Below are 21,298 nucleotides of genomic sequence, written 5' to 3'. Positions count from 1 at the left end.
CTTAAGTTCTTTTAATCTGGTGTATCAATTATGACTACAACCATTTAGGTCCTCTTTCTTAAATGCTTTCAATGGCTAGTGGAATTTTTTACACAGTAAAATTTTTTACACAGTATTTATTATTTTTCACAGTCTTTCACAGACTTTGTATATGTCTTTTAAAGATTCAAGTAAATTATGTCTCCTTAGCATTTTATATTTTTTTCTGGGATACAAAAATATTTGTATGCTAAACATACAGAGGTATTTTGGATTTATTAATGTTTTTAATCTTTCTTTGATGAGAACATTTGAGATAATAATAATAGTTGAATAATAGTGAGCACAAGTGAGGAAAAAATAAGCAAGATGTTGTACTAAGAAAATTTCCTACTCAACTGGTGTTCCTCCAAGAGCTAATAAAATGGCTCTACTGGTGATGACATTTTGGAGGTGGGAGAGGGGAGGGTGAGAACCTGGACTGTTGTTTGTGGTGTTTAGAGAAAACTGATGTAGCAAAGATAAGGAAAAGGGGTAGAATTGTGGTAGTATCAGTTTATGTTTATAGTAAAATTTTTTTTTTTCTATCTGTTTTCATCCTTTTCTGGCTCATGGCTGTAGAGAAGCAACTGCCCTATTGGAGCGAGCTTGTTGTGAGAGTACCTCAGGTGTAGGAGACGCTCAGGTGGCACAGGAGGAAATTTGTATTAGTTTGGTCCCTCCTTAAAAGGCATGGCTCTTTGCGCTCCATACCTTCTCTACTCTGATAGTCTGCACCTGCCAGAATTGTTTGGGTGGATTTTGTTAAAGATGAAATAGTTCAGGGTAGCTCTAAAATTGGACATTGAGGTAAAAAAGTGAGCCTACTTAGACTGTCTGAGCTGTACAGTGGTCAGTGGTATCTGTATACATAGAGATGACAAAGGTTAAGAGCCCTTCCTTCAGGATCTGCCAGGGAACATGGCTAAGAGTAATGGAACAAAGTTAAGAAAACGAAAATATGAGTTGGATATAATGGAATCCACTCTGCCGCTGTATAATTGAGAGGTGGTTATCCTAAGCATTCCTTTATTTTTGTAGTGCTTTATGCCTAGTTTAAATTTCATAGAACTTATCCACAAGTCGAAAGGCTGGAGAACCTGCTGTATAAGGACAGACTGAAGGAGTTAGGTCTTTTCTCCCTGAGGAAGAGAAGGCTCAGGAAGGACCTGAGCTTTCTGACACAGTGTTCTAGTGCTTAAGGAGTGGCTACAAAGAGGGCAGAGGCTCTCTGTTCACAAGGAGCCACATGGAGAACACAGGGTGCAACAGGTACAAGTTGCACAGGGAAGGGTTTCATCTTGATACGAGATAGAATTGTTTTTTTACAGTCAGAACAATCAATCACTGGTACCACCTCCTCAGGGACATGGTAGAGTCCCAATCACTGAAAGTTTTCAAGACACAACTGGACAAGGTGCTATGTAATCTCATCCAGGCTCCCTTTCCCACAAAAGGCTGTACCAGGTGATCCTTCCACATCCCTTCCAACTTGAGCTGTTCTGTGATTCTATGAGTCAGTAAGGTCTAGAAGTCTTCTGCTGATCTTTCTGTTAGAAGATGAACTGTGCTTTGTGGTCCATGTTGGGTACAGCCTTCAAGGCTTTATTGCCTTCACCTCTAAAACATAGAATCTCAAGCTCGTCTAGCATTTTCCTGGATCTCTTGATGGCGGAGACCTCTTCAGTTTGTTAGCTATAACTCTTGTATATTGATCTGCAAATTTACTTCCTTTCAGGAGACATGATGTGAAGTAGTGGGTTGAAGTAACTCAGCAGCTGTGTCATTCCAGTTCCTATTAGAACTGGCAAAGTGGCAAGGAGCTAGCACAACTAGCTTTCATCTTAACCATGTCATTGCTTATGAGGGTTGAAGAGAGCTATTTAGATATGGAACACACATTTTGAAAAAAACAAAACAGCTATTCTGCTCCACAGTCTTTCCTTTGGTGTCCCAGCTGCTACATTTTCCTTGAAGAGGTGATCCTTATCCCACATATTTTCTGTCCTTAAAATTAGGTTCCAGTGTGGGAGGAATAATTCCCCTTAGCTTGACTGGACCAGGAAGGTGGGAATTTCCCAGTTAATCACTGGTTATGAGCTTAATCAGTACAGTTGATAATGAGGGTATTTTTTTATGAAATTAATAACTTTATAAATCTTTTAAAGTCTCAGACTTGAAAACCAAACAGACTGATGTCTGCCATGTGAGACAAAAGTATGTTTTTTTTAAAAAACGAAGCAAAACCCCTTCAAACAACCCTCAAACTTCCACATTCCCTTCAGGCTCCTTCTCTGAAAAAAATTCTCAAGATGAAATATGTCTTGCTAAAAAGGACCGGCATAAGACCTTTGAATTGGGTAATTTCGACATCAAGCCTTGCTTTGAAGAGCATGAATGCTGCCTAGACTTTCTGCACAGACATAATTTTTACTCTTAACTGAATTATTTTTCAACTTCAGGAACAATTTATTGTTTTGGTTGTACATTGCATCTCTTCATTATGTTGCTTTCAAAACTTCTCAGAAGTACTGTATATTCCTGGTGATTAACACATGTCCTTCCTAGGCATTCCCAGTGCATGTGAGGAGCCATCATGCCTCAGAGGAGTGTATTTGAAGAGTGTGTAATACCTTCATAATACCTTTGGCTTTTATTTATATTTTTCATTTTTATTAATATTTTTATCTGCCAGTGCTTAAGCAGGAGTTTTTTAAAATACACTTTTTGTATATTCACTACTGTTATGTGGTAGTGGTGGGGTTGAGCACCATGCAGTTGATTCATTCTGCCAACTTTACCAACAGAAGTGGCACTGCCTCAAAGTTACCTTTTAAAAATAATTTTTAAGTAGCGAAATTGTTTTTGAATAGTTGTATTCAAGTAGTACACCAAAATTACACTAAGTTACTTTGTATAAGTGCAAAGAACATTTTTAGGTATGTGAAGTACATTTTCATCTCCTGCAAGCTACCAACAGAACTTGTATGTTGTTTAAATTTCTTAAGAATTGGCAGTGGAAATGGAGTTGAGAGTCAAAGTTTTAGTCTCCTTTGGAAAATGCCAGCTTTACAAGTACCTCTTGCATTATGAACACGGTATCTACCATATTACAGTAAGCTTGTATGAACTTTTATATGTATGTCTTTAAATGGCTTTCATGTTAAGGCTGTTTAAGCATTTCACTAAAATAATCCTCTTTTTATCTGCCATTGCTTCTGTCTCTAGAGCAGAGTATGGTTTGGTTTTGAACAATATTTTTAACAAAATTGGACAGGAAATGATGTTATGTGTAGTTGTGACTGGAGGAATTTGGAGCGTATGCAGCAGAACACTGTCACCATGTGTTGTGTTGTCTAATGGGTTCACTGATCAACAAGAAAAGTGTGAATTCAAGGGTAAGAGTTCTTAAACTGCATTTCCTTTGAAAATAGCGTTAAACACACCAGGCTTCCTAGGTGGGAAGGAAGTCATAGCCGGTATAGCTCTCTTCAGGAGAGGTTGCCAGCGCAGACAAACGGAGCCAAACTAGCCTTCCTTTTTCACTGAGTGGTGGGAAACTGGGTTATAACTCTGATGCTGCTCGTGTTTGCCTCGTTACCTCTAACAGTAAAGCACTCCTTGAGGATTATAAAACACTGGCTAGCTTTGGACGTGGAGGGAAGACTGCCACCTGCTGAATCAGTAACATTAGTTCTGCATTTTCCTTAGTGCAGATTGGAAAATCTTTTAGATAATCTTAAAGAGTACTTTTTAAGACACTTTTTTTTTTTTGCATCATCCATTTTTGACCTTAAAATAACGCACATCTCAGTAGTGGAGTGATACAAAATATGTTTTTAATAAAGTTCTATTCAGAATCTAAAATTAAAAAAAATTCTAATATATACTTTCCTAGAAAAAGAGAAGCTTATTTTAAGTATCAGCTGTATTAATAAAGTAATAAGTAATAAAGTAAATAAGTAATACAGCCAGCCAGATTGATGATGATAAAGTCTTTCATAACTACAAAATCTTATTTTTCTTTCTCTTTTTGCTGTCTGCCAAAATTATATAATGTGTTTTAGTTGTAATGATCACAAAAATGTACACCTCTGGTTTTATTGCTTTGTTTTAGATAAGATGGGAAAAAAACATCACACTGGGGGAGCCCCCAGGATTTTTGCATTCCTGGTGGTGGTAAGTATCAATTTTCTCTTTCTCTGATTTTTAGAATATGTTGATTGCTAGTTCCAGCAGCTGGAGGCAAGAAATTCAGGTGAACATTGTAAAAGGAATGTAAAAATGAGAATCAAGAACCATTTTCTTGTTAAGGAATGAAAGAACAGAAAATTAGGTATAGAAAAAGAACAGATATTAGATACAGGAAAAGAAATATTGCATAGTGCATGGATAAGAAAGCATCTTTGAAAGAAGATGGCCTGCATTTCTTTCATCACCACCTTCCAGTAAGTCGTGCATTTAAGAGATCACTCTGCATACCCTAAATAATTAAATTTGAAAAAAACCAGTATATACGGAGACTCTGCATATAGGTGTGAGCTTCTTCAGTCCACATTCTAATCAGAGGAATAACATATGAAATTAAGTAGCTGAACCCAAGCCACCAGCCTTCTGAGAGGCAACATCCATTCGCTTAGTGCTGCAGTGTCTGCATTTACAGTTTTTCTCAGCTCAGAATATGGGTGGACATGGGGTTGACTTGTAATTTCTTATGCATGATACCATTTGCTTATATATACTGGTGTGCAGAGACACGTGTGTGTGTGTAGAGTTCCCAAGGAGAAAAGAGTGCTCATAGTCACTGCTATTAACCATGGTATTTATTAGTTGTCACTGATTTGAATGTATCTAATATCCCTGTATTTGAAAGAATACGAAATAAAGAGAATATGTCCAATTGTCGGGAGTACAAGAATTTACAAGTTTTAAAGTCGTCCCAGTTGAACATAAAAACCCAAGTGATTCGTACAGCTACATGGAAGGTGGCATATTCTTCATTGACCTTTCTTTCGTAGCTTTTAGCTATGTGATGAAAGCCTGGCAAGGAGAACATGTTCCTTGTATCTTTGGTGTTTGCATTACCCTTAACTTTGATTGTCTGCAGCACAGTGCTCAAATTTTACACAAATGCATATTATGGTGCTGGACTGTTGAAAGGGATTAAGTCTAGAGCAATAAAGAAACACCATGAAACTCTTAAAAAATATTAATTGTTCTAGCAAATATATCATTTAATTCCAGAAAATTTGTATTAGAACTAACTCTTACAGTTGTACCCCTTTGAAAGGTGTTGGAGAGGAAGACAGTTGGGAGTACCATAATTTCCTTTCACTCTTTACAACCCAAAGACATACCCATCTATTTCATACTCTTGTTCATACACCTGTTTCTCTGGGAACTTTTGTTTAAAGCACATTGTTGGATGCTGGAAGAACTCCTGGTTTTCTCTCCAGTTTCTTACCTTTTTATGTTATTCTGCATCTGTCCCTTCCTATGCTTTGTGGAAGTTAATTGCAGCATTTGCCAGAGGGACAAGGTTAAATGCAGAGCTTCAGTAATACGCGTTATACCCTTAAACATTGTATATTAGACTAGCTTCTTGGTCTGTACTGTAGTGGTGTTAGAGGAGTATAGCACTGCTTGCCTCGGAGAATCAGATAGCAGAACTTGATTCTTCATAGATGTTTTACAAAGCTAAACTGTTTAATAGAACTGTTTTCATCCCTTGGTGAGGAAGTGATATGCCTGTTCCTATATATGAACATGCGTGCGTGGTATGCGTACACTGCAAAATCTACATGAGTATTACAATGATTTTCTCACCCTCTCTGTAACTTCTTAACTTGCAGTGTATTTTGGGATCTCTACTGTGCAGCTCCAGAAAGACGAGAAACATGTGAACATTCAAGTGAAGCAAAAGCCTTTCATGACTATGTAAGTCTTGTGTGTCTTTACCACACTTTCATTAATTGTATGTATAATGTAATAGAGAAGTATTTCTACACTAAAGTGACTCAAAAATGCAGGTGTCTGTCGTACATAAGTAAATCTCAGTTTTCTGGGGATGCCTTAGAATTAGGACTTCCTAATTCTGTGATTCCCCAGCACCATATGGAAAACTCCTGGAACCCATCTCGGAGATCGAAGTACTGTCCCATGTGTTAATGCAGAATGAAGAATGTTCTTCTGGCACCCCTGCCATGGACACATCAGGCTGATCACAAAGGCACCGGGCAAATGAAGGCACAGATATGTCCTGTCCAAATATCCATACTCTGTCGGTGCTAAGGAAAAGGCTGTTCAGTAGATGGAATTGATCACCTGGCTTCTGTCCAGATCATACTGACTTAAAGATTGTTCTTCAGGTGTTTTTGTATCCTGAAGCAGGTATTTTTCATCAGCATAAACACTTAAGCATCATAGAACAAGTTAAAGGCAAAATCATCTGGTCCAACAGAATGGGAAGAACAAAAGGGCAAAAGTATCATGGCAGTTTTGGTGCCTTTTGGACATGGTTCAAAACACAGCAGGGAGTTTAGTGGGGTTTTGCCTGCAACGCCTTACAACAGTAATAAAGAAATTTTAGAAATTAAGGTCCAAAGTATCGCAAGAGTTTCATTCCATTTGTCCATTCTCATAATGTAAATGGAGCTCTCCAGAAATGAGTAACTGCATTCCAGAGTTAGGATGGAAATTGTGTTCATTCTACTATGCCAATGATTTCGTTTTTACTGATGAAATCCTTAGGAGGCTTACCACTGACTTTATTGTTCCTTTGGGCCATTGATGTAGTCTAGAGAAGGAGTATGACTCTCTCACAATACAACTCTGAAACCTCTTTCCTTGGGTGTTTTCCAGTGTCGTAGAAATCCTGTGTAATTACTCCTGAAAAATATTTCTACAGATAAATTTAAAATAAGACTGCCATAGCCCAGTGACTTACAAACAAATTTGGAATAACGGAAATGCATCAACTAAGCAACCACTTCCCGTTTTCTGTTGTCATAATCTGATAATAGGTCGGCATCCTAGAGTATCTGAGCTAATAGTAATCTTGCTTTATTTGTAATTAACAATGACTTAGATTGTAAATGCATCATGAGCACTGTTAGAACTGTTCAGCATATTTTGCTCACAGACCAATGCCCATTTAATACCCAGTTCTTTGTGGTTGTATTATGAGACTAACTGGTAACAGAGCTTGGACAATTTTGCACAGTCATGTCCGGGTTACATTGATCACTCTTCATAATTAATGAAAAAAAAAAAGTGCGAGAGAGAGGAACAAAGTTACTTGTCTACAAGGAAGTTTTCCACCCACAGAGATGTTAAGGTAAACCAACTTGGTGAAGCATATTCCTCAAATTAAAAATGAAGTAACTCTTGCGAGTACAATTGCTGCAATCTTTTTTGCTTGTTGTGTTTTAAATATACAATTGTTGGAAAAATACAGTATTTCCCTGTTGTTTTGAATCCTTGTTATTAGAGCAAGGTTTAAATATCCACTGAAGGACAAATAGTTTTACAGAAATAGTTTATGACTGCAGGAAATGACATTAATGAATTAAATTTGTGGAGATCAGAATCCACAGTATGACAGCTGACTTCAGTTGGGAAAAATGTGCTCTTAGAATATAATGTGTATAACAAAAGCAAAAAATCTGAAACTTGTAAATGTTGTTGTGAAATAATCTTGAAACAAAATTATCAGAAAGAGGAAATTTTCAATGAAAAAGTACTTGGAGTGGAGTTCACGATTCTTTAAACTCGTAAGAGTTTCACTGATCAGTAAGTTCACTATTGAATCTAAAGCTTGCAGTATACTAAGAATTTGAGGAGTTGAATCAAAATAATGTCAAATAAAAAACTGGCATAACATCACGCTTCCAGTGTTTCTAACTTTTACAGGTGTTGGAATATTACATGACATTATTGCTCAGCTCGGTCTGCATTATGATTTGTGTCATTGTAATTAAAAAAAAACTGAGAAAATACTCAAATGAGTTCTGTGTGTGAAACAATTTTGTGATTGTCTGAATTTTTACATCACTGTACAAAGTTGTGTTTGATGAAGGAAAAATCAAATCACAGTATGCTTCTACATGCACATCAGTCTGTGTTAAGACAGGATGAATGTTTATTTTAGAAATGAATTGGTTTATTTAAGAAATTCATTCACCGAGTATTTCTAAAACCTATCTCTTAATCTTTTAAGGTGACAAGAAAAGCTAGCTTTTGCATTATTTTTGTCACAATTGAGATTGTCTAATATCTAGCAAGACTCGTAGTGTTCTTAGCATTATGTGCTTTTTGCTTAGTAAGACAGTTTAGGTCATGATAATTGCGTACTTTTGAAATCTTACATGTATTTAATATTTCATGAGTGTATTGTCCACTCATACTAAAGATCATGACAGATCATTATAAAATACAGCCAAGCATATTTCACAGCAGAAGAAGGTGAACATTTATTAAGTGAAATCCTGACCCATTTAATGTTTTGCCATTGACTCTGGAGATGTCAAAATGCCGTTGTTGGTGGAGACTGTCAAGAGAGCCTGTCACTGGATTTTGGCTTCCCCATCAGGCTGAGGGGTCTGGTAAATCAAAACCCTGCTGTTAAATTGCAGGTCAAGTAATAGAGCATTTGTGGCTGTACTGTCATACCTGAGAACTGTAATTGTTAAGTCCAAAACCACAGAAAACTTGTTTATTAATTCATACTAGTAATTCAGATTTTTTTATTAGGTATGTGTTCTACTTGACCTAAGAAAAATCATTCTTGCTGAAGATCTGAGTGATCCAGTTATACTCTACGTAGGCTGAATTAGCTGAAACAGTATCTTGTCTGTCTTTGCTTTTATAAAGAGAGAAAGGTTTAAGAATGGTTGATAGAGGAGGAAGCACTTGCAGATGATGTAATTATTTGTGAAATACTGCTGCCTCGGTCAACATAGTTGCTAGTCAGTCTGGAATGCACGGAGGTTGACTCACAAAATTAATAGATACAGAAAGATTGGGTTTTTTAAGTTTACTTGAAGTTTTACAGTATTTTAACTGCAGTTGCAAAAATAATGTCATTTGATATTCCCCTTTTCTTCTTGGACAATGCTTTTTTGAGAGATTAGGTTTAGGTCATTACTTACGATGCTGTAAGACTTCAGCATATACTTCGCTTGTCATCGAATCCAATTAAATATTTGTAGCTGGACTTTGTACATCTGCAATATACTTGGGTAAGAAGACTAGCAGGATCCTTCTTCGACTCTGTCTATAGTGCTGTCCTGGAAAAGAGTGCATATGAAGCTCCCTCTAATATCAACTCTGCCTGATCAAGCAAACTGAGTCTTAACCTGTGTGTGCCTTTCAGTCTGTTCCACTAAGTCTTTTCTTGACTACTTGTGTTAGACAACAGCAAAACCAAATTCTTTTAGATAACTCTTTATTTAAATTTTCTGATATGTATGTGTGTACAGATTTCTTTCTATAGTAGCATCCCCATTCTGCAGAGAAGGGGTTTGGAAGTACTCTTTTGTTGTGTTTGGACTATACTAATAAATCTTCTGATTTTTATTGAGCTGGTGAGAGGAGCAGAATCTTTCATGCCTGACAACAGGAACATGAAGTGACTCTCAAGGTGGAGGCTGTAACTGCTTGCAGTACTAAATGCTCATCTTACTAAAAATCCAATAAACAGAAAAGCAAAGGCCTATTTTGGCTTTAAAAATAAGATTTTCTATGGTCATCCTGAGGTTAAGTGTTTGCAGCTTCTCCGTATTACCTAAAAGAGATTCTATTTTTATTTTTTATTGGGATTTGCAATTGGAAATGTTTTCTTCTGAATGAAAGAGGTTCTGAGCTCATTGGGTACATTTATATAATATCTTTTAGGCTTGAAAAGACAGATGCATGTCATGAAAGTGCATGTGCTGAATCAGGGAGATAGGTTCTAGCTTTAAAGTTTTAACATAAATGATTTAGAATTAGAAAATGTTTACATTTCAGGTAGCTCCGGAAAGAAAACTGATCCTTGCTTACTTAGCCTATTAATATTGCAAGCATTTTGGTAGGAGTAGCTTATATGAAACAGAAAAGAGCCCTCATGTTTCTTTTCCAAGTACCTATTACTGTTCCTGGAGGAAAACTTCTCCGTGCTTTGAAGTTTTGTGAGAAATCATTTACATGGATACTCTGAGACAAAATCTAGTCTTTACTGTAGAATGAGTTTTTCTTTCTTCACAGTGTCCTAAGGAGATCTCCTCATCTCTCTAGTTGAGATCTCATTTCTATGGGTTTTGAACTGAGATCTTCTGTTGAGAGAAGATGCCAATGGGCATCCTGTTCCTGCCTTCTTTCCACTTCCTTATGAGATAAAAATGTATTGGGTCAAAAGGGGAAATAAAACAGAAACCTTGTGATTCCTCAAACAAGAATGGCTTTTCAGCAGCATCCCTACCAATGAGCTTCTGACTGCCGCAAGTGACGATTCTCCTTTTCCTCAGGCCTGGCCATTCGTTCACAGCTCTGGACCCTGGATTTGGAGAAGCGGTACCTGAAAAGTCCTTTCTTACAAGATTATTTCTGAACATAACAGTTCAGATGTTTTTACAGTCCAGAAGTTCCTGTGCCTCTCTCACCCTCCTTAAAATGGAAGTTCTTCCATGTGGTGTTGGTGCAAAGAAGAATCCATTAATTCTCACAAATAGCATAGAAAAATCTTCATTATTACCGAGGTATGGTTTTATTAGTGTCTTCTCCACAGCTCTTTGAAAGATCACTTTTGGTGTGAGTAAGGGTCTCTTGTTTGTTTTTGTGGCTCCCAAAAGAGTGTTTTTGGAATATTTGCCATGTAATTTATAGGATAAGAAAAAAAACACATTAATTGCTCCAGAGACTATGCAGTCTCATAAGCTGGTATCACATTTCCACCTGACTTGTTACCATCTTTTAATAGTGAGCTGTATAACAGGGAACTTAACTTTACCTGAAGGTTTGTTGTAGTTCAGCCCCGATCGGGACCAGATTACGCAGTCTCTCTCTCACTCCCCCACCCTCCGAGAGAATAAGGGGACATGATATAAGAAAAATGGCTCGAGGTTTGAGATAAGGACAGGGAGAAAATCCTTAAAGTTACCGTTACGAGCAAAACAGACTCGACTTAGGGAAAACTATTCATTTATTACTACAAACAGCAGGATAATGAGACAGAGAACAAGATAACGTCCCTCCACCCCTCCCTCTTCCCAAGCTTAACATTATCTCTACTACCTTCTTCCCCCAAGCGGCACAGGGGGGAAGAGGGAATGGGGGTTGCGGTCAGTTCATCACACATTGTTTCACACTGCTGCTTCATGGTCAGGGGAAGAACTCCTCACATTCCTTCCCTGCTCTGTTGTGGGGTCCCACCCATACGCCACAGTCCTTCGTGAAACTTCTGATGGCGTGGGTCATCTCTTCCACGGAGTGCCGTCTCTCCAGAACGGCTGCCCCAGCGGGCCCTCCACGGGCCACAGCCGCCTTCAGGCATCCACCTCCCCGGGTACGGGGTCCTTCACGGGCTCCAAGTTGATCTCTGCTCCTCCGTGGACCTCCATGGGCTGCAGGGGGACAACCTGCTCCGCCATGGTTGTCACTGCAGGCTGCAGGGGAATTCTGGCCAGGAGCTGCATTACTCCTCCCCCTCCTTCTTCACTGACCTTGGCATCTGCAGCTGTTTCTCTCACAAGAAAAGTTCCTCACAAAGGCTGGCAGACGCCTCTCAGAATCTTCTCACATCATCCAGCTCATCTCCTCTCCACTTCTTGCAGCCGGGCTGGGCTGAGTCGGGCCCAGTCGGCTGCCTGGCAAGAGGCCAGAGGGTGAGGCCTGCAAGGCCCATGAGGCCTGCGCCTCCCCCTCTGCACCTCTGCCCCCGCTCAGCTTCTTCACATCTTCTCTTCTCTCTTTTTTCTTCTATTTTCCCCTTCTTAAATACATTATCGCAGAGGCGTTATCACGGAACATTCTGCTACCAATCGGCTCGGCCTTGGCCAGCAGCAGGTCCGCCCTAGGCCTGGCTGAGTCCACTGAACAAAGGGGAGCGACTTCTAGCAGTTTCCTACAGAAGCTGCCACCTTAGGCCCCCCCTCACTAAACAAAGCCACAACAAGGTGGTAGGATATATTAAAGACTATGCTATAATCAGTTCCGTCCAGATTATTTCTTTTAAAGATCATAGTGATATAAATAAACTTTTTCTAGAAATTATTTGGCCTAGTGTTTGGACATTTGAGATTGCTGACCAATCTCTTTGTGAGTCTTCCATAAAGAAAAAAAGTTGGATCTCTGCATTTGTTGCTATATTTTATGGGAAAAAAAACCTACCACTTTCTTCTCTGGACTCATCTTTCTCCAGCAGAACTAAGAGGCACTTGCTTACCCTAAATTCCCCAAACCTCCTAATTTATCATTAGCGGTACTCCGAATTTGAGGGATTATGAATATTTTTAAATCTTTTTTTGGACTGAAGATTGCCATGAAAGGCCTGTGAAATGTTCTCTGAAGGTGTCATTGAATAAGTGACCAAAAATCTCAAGCCTTATGTTCCCATAGCACAGTGAAACTGTATTCTACAACGAGGATGCTATCTTTTAGGTGCAGGTTTTTATTAATCTAAACACATGGAAGCTTATTCTATTTCAGGATATTTTTTTGAAAATGTATTTTCTTACATTTTTGAAAATGTATTTTCTTGTTGAATTCCCCGAATAGTCTGAGTTCATGCTTAACAGCGGTCACAATCTTTTCCAGGCAGTCTGTCACAGGATGTCCTTCTCTGCCTTTTGTGTATCAGGGATGGAAGGACTTGTTTTAGCTGTTGATTTTCTTGCCTTCCCTAGCTATTGCTACTGTGATCTTCTGCATGCAGCCTAGCTAGGGCACCCTGTGCTTCTAGGTCCTCCCAAGTTTCTTGACAAAAATGGAATTCTAGACTTGGTTTCCAGCTGTCTGTATCTGTGGGGAATGCATGTTAACTCCTTCTGTTTAAAACAAAAATAAAACAAAAGCTCCCCACCATCCCAAGTGTGGAAGAGCAAGAAATTACACATCCCGTCATGGGAGCTGGGGAACCAGAGATGATCTACAAAATTCTGAATTCAGTGTCACTTATGGGATGAATGCCGAATTGTACTGCCATAGGATCTTGAAATGTATGGGTCCGTGAATCAGAGCGACATACTTCATATCTCTAAGCAATTGGTAGCCTTCCTACAAACTCTGGAGAACCTCTTTCCGTTGCTTTCTTCTCTGTTTTTGAGGTTCTCTGTGGTCCTGTGGGCTGTTGTTAGAAGGTGTGATTTCCTTTGACTGGGGAGTGTGTGCGATAGCTTGCATAGTTTGTGCTTGGCCTGCTTTGCACAGTAGTGATCAAGGACTGCTTTTACCAAAAGCAATGCTTCTAGTCTGCTGCCTGGTAATTCCTTATGTGAGTTCTGCAAACTTGTGGAAGGCCCTTGACGTGTTTACTGGTCATCATTGTATCTGTAATTTCACCCTCAGAATATGTTCTTCAGACATGTGGTTCTTCCTACTGTGTAGATGCTGCCTGCATCCCCCTGGAAGCAGGTTATTTCTTAAAACTAGAAAAAAACTAGTGTCGGCAAAATTGTACACAGGCAAGCTTAACTTTTTCAGTCTCTTCAGCTCCTTAATTTTATTGCTTAGTAGATGTTCTTTAATGCAATTGTGTGGAAAGGATTAACTAAAAACATGTTCCAGCCCTCAGTCAAGGCAGGTATCACTTCCTGCAAAACTGCATTGACTTGTGTCAGGGTTTGGTCCACGTATTTATAGGTGTATCTCAAAATGTTGCACTGTTATCTCCAAGACTATCAAACTGTTTTTGTTTGCTCTTCAGAAAATTTCAAAGTTGAGAAATTGCTACTTTCCTTAGATTGTAGAGACCTCTTTTGCAGGAAAATACGGATTTATTTTCTTTTTGTTTCCTGTTAAGAAACCCCCCAAGATAATTCTCATTCTCAGTTTCCATGAAGAAGGAAGATATGCTCATTCTCCTCCTACCGTCCTTCTTCATCATTCCTTCCCATAAATTATTGGGTACTATAATGATTGGATTGGAACTACTGTGTCATAAATATTAATTGTAAGCTGTGATACAGGAATGTGTTGTTTCTTACAGTCTACCTATTTTTTTTCTCATTGTAGAGGTAATTTCACAGGTAAATTTGTGTTGTGCTTCTCTTAATGTGAGGACTAAGCCATTTGTTTCAGAGAGAAAAAGCACCGTTTTCTCCCCCAAATTTTAGTGCTGCTTCTTTGAGTGGAGATTTAATTTTCTCAGAATTTAGAAGTAAAATGGTTAATTAGTTTGAGTTAAGTGGAAGTCTCTGACAGTATAAGGAACTACCATCTCCCCTGAAGGCAGTTGAGCTCCTCTTTCATGGTTCCCAGAGGGAGGCAGTGGACATGTTGAAAGAGTGCCTCTTTCCTAAGAACCGTTTTTACACTTCATTTTCATTGAAAACAATAGGAGATAACAGCCTTTCTAATGAGAGGAGGCTTTCTGGGAATGTGCTGTACGAAAAAAAAAATAGTATTTATTCAGAGTGGAACACCTTGCCAAGTTTATGAAATGAGACGAAACTTTTTCTTTTCCTTGGAGGGAAGGGGAGTGTATGTGAAGATTCAAGAAGTTAAGGGAGGAGTCAGTGGTTTAAGAGACAATGTGGCGTGCACAGGATGAGGCAGAGGCTGGAAGACTAAGGGAAGTCACTGGAATGCGCAGGCTGCTTTGCAGCCTTCCAGAATAGCTTAGTTTTTACAATATGCAGGTAAAATATGGTTGTAAAATATTTTTTAAAATGTTGATAGACACTTTGTTAAATTACTAGATGCTTTAGTCCATCATAGAAGTCTCCATAGATTCACTTATCTGTGTTCAGAAGTCTAGGGCTTTCTTTATAAAGTAAAACTGAGGCATGTCTGCTCTAAAGTTATGACTGACATATGTTATTGCCTGGAAGAAGGCTCCACTGGAAATTTTTGACCAGTTTGATGGAAATGCCAGGGTACTGCAATTTTTTTTTCTGCTTGGTTGTTCTAATGAACAGTTGTTAACTTCCTTCATCAGAGTGATGTTGTTAAATGTATCTTAGTGTAAAATTCCATGTGATACTCCTGATGTGTTTGAAATAGAACTCTGCTGATTCAAATTTTAGTTTTCTTTTTTTTCCCTTTGCTATAATTAATTATATATGCTACCTCTGCAAAAGTTACATTACAGTTTAAGTTTTAAACTTCATAATGGAGTCAACTCATTCAAGGTTTCAATGGAGAGAGGATTTTTTTTTTTTTACAAATGGAAGCACTTCTTATGCATGTACATGTTTCATGACATGCGTTTTAATGATTCATATGTAAAAGTGTAAACATTGTGGATTTTAGATATTCCCTCAAAAGCTGTAGAAATTTTGCTTCTTTTGAATTTATTTTGCTTTTAAGAATGAGAAGGTATGTCCTACCATGACTTTAAGTAGCAGGTATTGAGAAACATCCTGTTTCTAAACTTTTATTTTAGTAGTTGTATTTAAGAACATTTTATTTACCGCTGTTGACACACAGATCATTCTTAATCATTGCACAGTGAACACAGTATGTTTTTACAGCACTCCAGAAAGTTATTAAAGGAGGTTAAGTTGTAGCCTAGTAACATTGGGAATATTAAATGGACTAACAAATGCTCTGAGTTTAGAGTTAAAGATCTTCTGTCATTAATATTTAACACTGATTGTGCGTAATGCTTTGCATCAATAAAGTACCGAACAAACATCAGATCAATAGAGAGCAAATGTTGGATTAAAGCCTTACAACAACCCACTTCCTCTGTGTGCTCTTCCTGCCCCTCTGTATTCTTTCTTCTGATGCTTTATTTTCCGTATCAGGATTTCGTCTGATGTTTATAATGCTAAGTGATTTAGGTAGCCTTCTATTAAATGTTTGCATTTAGCAGTCCCAATTTAGCTAGTGAGATTTCTCTCTGAGCTGGTTCCGAGAGGGTATTTTGAGAGCTCTGCAAAGGTATGTGCCTCCATGTGTGCGTCTGTATGCAGCGATAAGTTTGTCGCCGCCAGAATAGTAGAGTGCAAGCCAATACTAGATTGATGCAAAGCATTTTTCTTTCCTTTATACTCATATTTGGCTGGATTTGAGGCACTTTACCTAAATGTATTCTTCTTCAGCCTCATGAAAAGTAAAAGTGAAAGAGTCTTATTTCTGCACAATATGCCAGACACGGATTTTGTACTAAGCTCGACTGCTCTGTTAATACATCTAAGTGACTCATTTCAGACTTGCATAACACAGGCCTGGAAAAACCAAAGACTTAAAACTTCCATCTGCTCTCTAATATGATGAAAGACGAATCCTGATGATCACAAATTGTGGGAGGCATGCAGCTCTTAGTAAGAACAGCTGAATAACAAATGCCTTGTGAGAGGTGGTGAAAAATGAAATAATGAGGAGGAAAGGAAGGCAAACCTCTTGAGGGAGCATGGATATCCATGGCTGACTAGGACTGTCACATCCAAACATTACACTAAATATGAGATGCACATTATATAACAACAAGTCACTGGGAACAGATAATAGTCTTTTTTACCAAATTAATGCCTTAATACAAACAATTGTGCTACAGTGGATTCTCGAGCTTGTATAGAATGTTTTGCTTGAGAAGAAATGTGCAGATCTCCATATTAGAATATCTGTTTTTCAAATGAGGTTTTGAAATTGTGTTTTTTATTTTGAAATCTCTGCATTTTAAACATATTAACTTATCCACTGAAAACATGTAAACCTTCAAAGTATACAGGCTATATATGTATATGTATATGCACACAATGTATACATTCATTCCTGTGTATAGTATTGCAGAACAATCCATACCTGCATACATGTGTACCTAAAGAAAAATGGAGATTGCGGCATAATCAAAGAGAATCAAGATTAAGCTTGACTTGTGAAAATCTACTTTGCACTTTGTCGTTGTAGGCTGTTTCATTGTGACCCCACCTTAACTTAAGTGGATGTCTCCATAGTGCTGTCACAGTAACATCCACAAACTAGATTTATGCAGTTAGCGAGGATACCTATAACAAAACTCAAGTGCAGCAGTCTGTAACACATCAGAGGCTAATTTACCCTGTCAGGAAAGTAGTATTCTGCATAATTAACACCAGGAGAGGTGCATGACCTGTCTGGTTTACTCTGACATAGGAAGAGGAAGACAAAGCCCTTTATAAGGTGTATAATAAATATTATGTTCTTAATCATAGATAATCTGGAAAACATTTTCCAGTTCTGCTTTCAGATCTGATTTCCATAAATGTATTGCAAACCTGAAATTTTAGCCTATCTTAACTATAAAATAATTACGGGAGTATAATCGATGAGGTGTGTTTTAATATCTTTTCTGTTTTAAGAAAGAGACAGAGAAGTATACAGGTAGTGTATGTGCATGTAGTTGAGTATGATGTTACACTTGATAAATCAATTTTACATGAGTAAGATTTGCAGTGAGACTTGTAAAGGCAAACACTTGAATCCCTGTGGAGCATGACCTCATTTACTTTATCACAGATCTAGACAAATGTTGTGATCTGCCTGTACAGATATCATGGCAAGATCAGGGACTTTGGCCCTAATCTAGAAAACAATTTTATAGTCCATGTGTGAATACTCACATTACACTCAAATATATGTTTGAGGTATGAACACAGTGAGTCACTCGTTTACTGTCCAATTTTAGAGTTATTTCTCAGTACAGAAACCAGCTATTAATTTATTTAATCTGTTTCTTCATGAATACTTGTGTGCAAAGAGACTCCTTTGTAATTCCCTCCTCTGTAAAGAAAATCTCAAAATGGACCACTTAGTGGATAAGGAATTGGCTAGATGGCCAGACTTAGAGAGTTGCAATCAACAGCTCAAAGTCGAAGTGGAGACTGATGACCAGTGATGAGTGGTGTTCCTCAGGGATCGGTATTGGGACCAGCTCTGTTTAATATCTTTGTTGGCAGTGGACCCATGCAAACCTCATGAAGTTCACCCAGGCCAAGTGGAAGGTCCTCCATATGGGTCAGGGCAATCGCAGGCACAAATACAGGCTGGGCGGAGAATGGATTGAGAGCAGCCCTGAGGAGAAGGACTTGGGAGTGCTGGTGGATGAGAAGCTCAACACAAGCCGGCAATGCGCTCTTGCGGCCCAGAAGGCCAACCGCATCCTGGGCTGCATCAAGAGGAGCGTGGCCAGGAGGTCAAGGGGGGTGATTCTGCCCCTCTACTCTGCCCTGGTGAGACCCCACCTGGAGTACTGCGTCCCCCAACATAAGAAGGACATGGACCAGTTGGAGAGGGTCCAGAGGAGGGCCATGAAGATGATGAGAGGGCCGGAGCAGCTCTCTTATGAGGACAGGCTGAGAGAGTTGGGGCTGTTCAGCCTGGAGAAGAGGAGGCTCCGGGGAGACCTTGTAGCAGCCTTCCAGTCCCTCAAGGGGGCCTACAGGAAAGACAGGGAGAAACTCTTTAGCAGGACCTGTTGTGACAGGACGAGGGGTAATGGTTTTAAAGTAGAAGGAGGCAGATTTAGACTAAATATGAGGAAAAACTTTTTTAAGATAAGGGCAATGAGGCACTGGCCCAGATTGCCCAGAGAGGTGCTGGATGCCCCATCCCTAGAAATATTCAAGGCCAGGTTGGACGGGGCTCTGAGCAACCTGATCTGGTGGGGGATGTCCCTGCTTCTTGCAGGGGGGTTGGACTAGATGACCTTGAAATGACCCTTCCAACCCAAACTATTCTATGAGTCTATGAAATTTGTTTATAAGAACAAAACAAGGTTCCCTGGGTAACTCTTACATATCACTGCAGAAAGCTTTTTACTCCATCCCAGAAGTTAATTTATAATATTTTGTTTATTTTTCCACTGTTTCCAGGGTTTTATGTTATTCTGTGTACAGCAACATGATGTTTTCTGATTCCCATTGCCAATTGCTTTATTTTTGTTGCTTCAGCAGCTTTCCCCCTGTTATTGTAAGGTGAACATGTGGTGGTTTGGGGACTGGTGCATCATAAGAGTATAGCTCCTACCACTCCTGGGTCATATCCAGCTGCTGTCTTAGCTTTCAGTCATTTAGAACAGTTTACTTTCTGCTAGTTGGATAGTTTAATTTAACATTTCCAGTAACTACCCTTCTCCCCTGAAAGAGAAACAAAATTAAAAATAAACAGCCTCCTACCAACTGTTCTTCCTCTCACTGTGTGACGGATATCCCTCGAACACTTGTGGGATCTTATGTCCTCCTTGATGCTGGAGGGAAAGAGTGCTTCCTCTCACTGTCTGCGGGGAAACCTTTTCCTCTGCCATTACGAAGGAAGTTACTGATCTGTCACCATCTTGAGTTTCTGTATTTCCTTTGTTGATGACCTTGATGCTCAGCAGTGGTGGTCTCTTGCAGCTTGGCTACTTCCAGTAGCTAGCTGAATACTGTTAATTCTTGGAGAGTTAATGTGGTGCACATGGACCACGTGGATATTCAAACTAGACTTTTGATAAAAGCTTCTTCCTGCTCTGTCAAGTTTGAGGATTAATCCTACACCTTCTCAACAGTGAGACATGTAGGGAAAATTGTTATTTCCTTCTCTTCTTAATAGGAAAAAGGGGAGCTCCTTTACATCCCTGCTGTCTTTCCTGGTAATTTGCAGGATTTCTTCTTACTGGAACAAAATTGGTATTACTAATTTTTTTTTTTTTGCAACACTGCAGTATGTGGGGGTTTTGCTGAAGCTTCTATTCCCTAAATCATATTTCTTAAATTGTACAAGGAACTAAGCTTTCATTATTTTTTTTAAATATCTTTTTTAGCCTGCCTTATTGCTTAGAAAACATGACCTAAGTGAGTGATGGAAAATTATTAGGTACAAAAAAAAATTTCCCCAGTAAGGTTGACATTGCTTATTTCCAGTTTCCTGAAATCTAAATTAGCACAAGAAAATACTATTGAAGGCATATTCAAGAGGGTGATTTCAAAAGGGAGCTTTAATAGGTTTTTAATATTCTGCCTGGTTACTAGATGTCATCTTATCCCATAGTGGTAGTTCTAGAACCTTTGTGATTAGTGAATGTACATTTTTTTTTATTACCACTAAAACACACGTACAAGTGTAACTTTCCATTATCTTACAATATATATAATAATTTTATGAAGTGGAATATTAAGATTTTTTTAAAAAACCTATTTTTAGTTACTTAAAATTTTCTTAAAATTCAGCAGTTCCAGCTGAATTGTCTGTCCAAGGTGTCTGCTTCAGACTGAACTCATTTTTCCCAGTATTGTTCAGCAGAAATGGCTCTCTGAGGGTTTGTAGAGATATCTCTGGATGGGTAGGTGGATAGAATGAAAGAATGAGTGGTTGAACAGCACTGTGCCTTCTGGTGGAACCATTGTGTTTTGTTGGGGGAGAAAGGAAGGGATGAGGTAACTCATGCACCATCACCAAAGTAATCTTTGATGATATGATGCTTCTGCATACTGGAAGCATTATTAGAGGCTGGCTTGAAGAAAATGGTGGTCGCCGCTACCCTTCCCATGAAGCTGAGTGCAGATGTTTGTCTAGTGGAGTTCTGCTGAGAATGCATGGTTTCTAGAGCTGTACTGAAAGAAACTGCAGTTCAAGCACCAAACTGTGGAGCCGCTAAGACTGACACTTCTGGAAAGAGAAAACGAAAGTTAAACAACTGCAAACTGGGGTTAAAAAAAGGAGGCTGTGACAGAAATTAAGACATTGCTCAAGCTATGTGGTGGCAGAGCTGGGTTTTTCTAGGAGGTATTTTTAAATTAAATACCTGTTTTCAGCTGTCTTGTATTTAAATCCCATGGTAGGCACACAAATTATGTTGTCTGGAACCTTCACATCCTTCCAGAAGACCCTCTTCAACTCTACCGCAGTCTTTGAAGCATTTATCAATGAGAATTTCACTAAGTCCCTGTTTCTGTGGAATAGACAACCCTAGCAAACGGTGAATTTACTGTTGAGTGGCCTGTGACTTTAAAAGTTCAAAATAAATGAAAAAGAAAAAAAAATCAATCTGATGTGTTTATTTTTTACTTCTTAATTTGTGAACTACTCAAAATGCAGAATAAATCTGTCTTTAAATAAAAAGGTAGTTGAATGACAGTATGCGTGTTACAATGCACTTCAGCTACCCCAGCTATTCCATTCT

The 21,298-nt window shown here is 38.7% G+C and overlaps 1 protein-coding gene across 5 annotated transcripts in view; it reads left to right on the top strand.

Annotated features, from left to right (window-relative positions):
* The window catches only part of SSBP2 (single stranded DNA binding protein 2), a 191,909-nt gene that overhangs the window by 43,783 nt on the left and 126,828 nt on the right, over positions 1-21,298 (top strand). For all 5 annotated transcript variants that reach the window (XM_086770738.1, XM_086770737.1, XM_086770740.1 and 2 more), the window contains 2 exons: positions 4,136-4,197; positions 5,871-5,955. In XM_086770738.1, the coding sequence (XP_086626864.1) occupies positions 4,136-4,197; positions 5,871-5,955 (147 nt within the window). The remainder of the gene's footprint in view (positions 1-4,135; positions 4,198-5,870; positions 5,956-21,298) is intronic.

The sequence above is a fragment of the Chlamydotis macqueenii genome, chromosome Z, assembly GCF_036417535.1.
Source record: "Chlamydotis macqueenii isolate bChlMac1 chromosome Z, bChlMac1.mat, whole genome shotgun sequence".
NCBI lineage: Eukaryota > Metazoa > Chordata > Aves > Otidiformes > Otididae > Chlamydotis > Chlamydotis macqueenii.
Note: the sequence above shows the minus strand (reverse complement) of the source record. Positions and strands in the feature narration are given on the sequence as shown.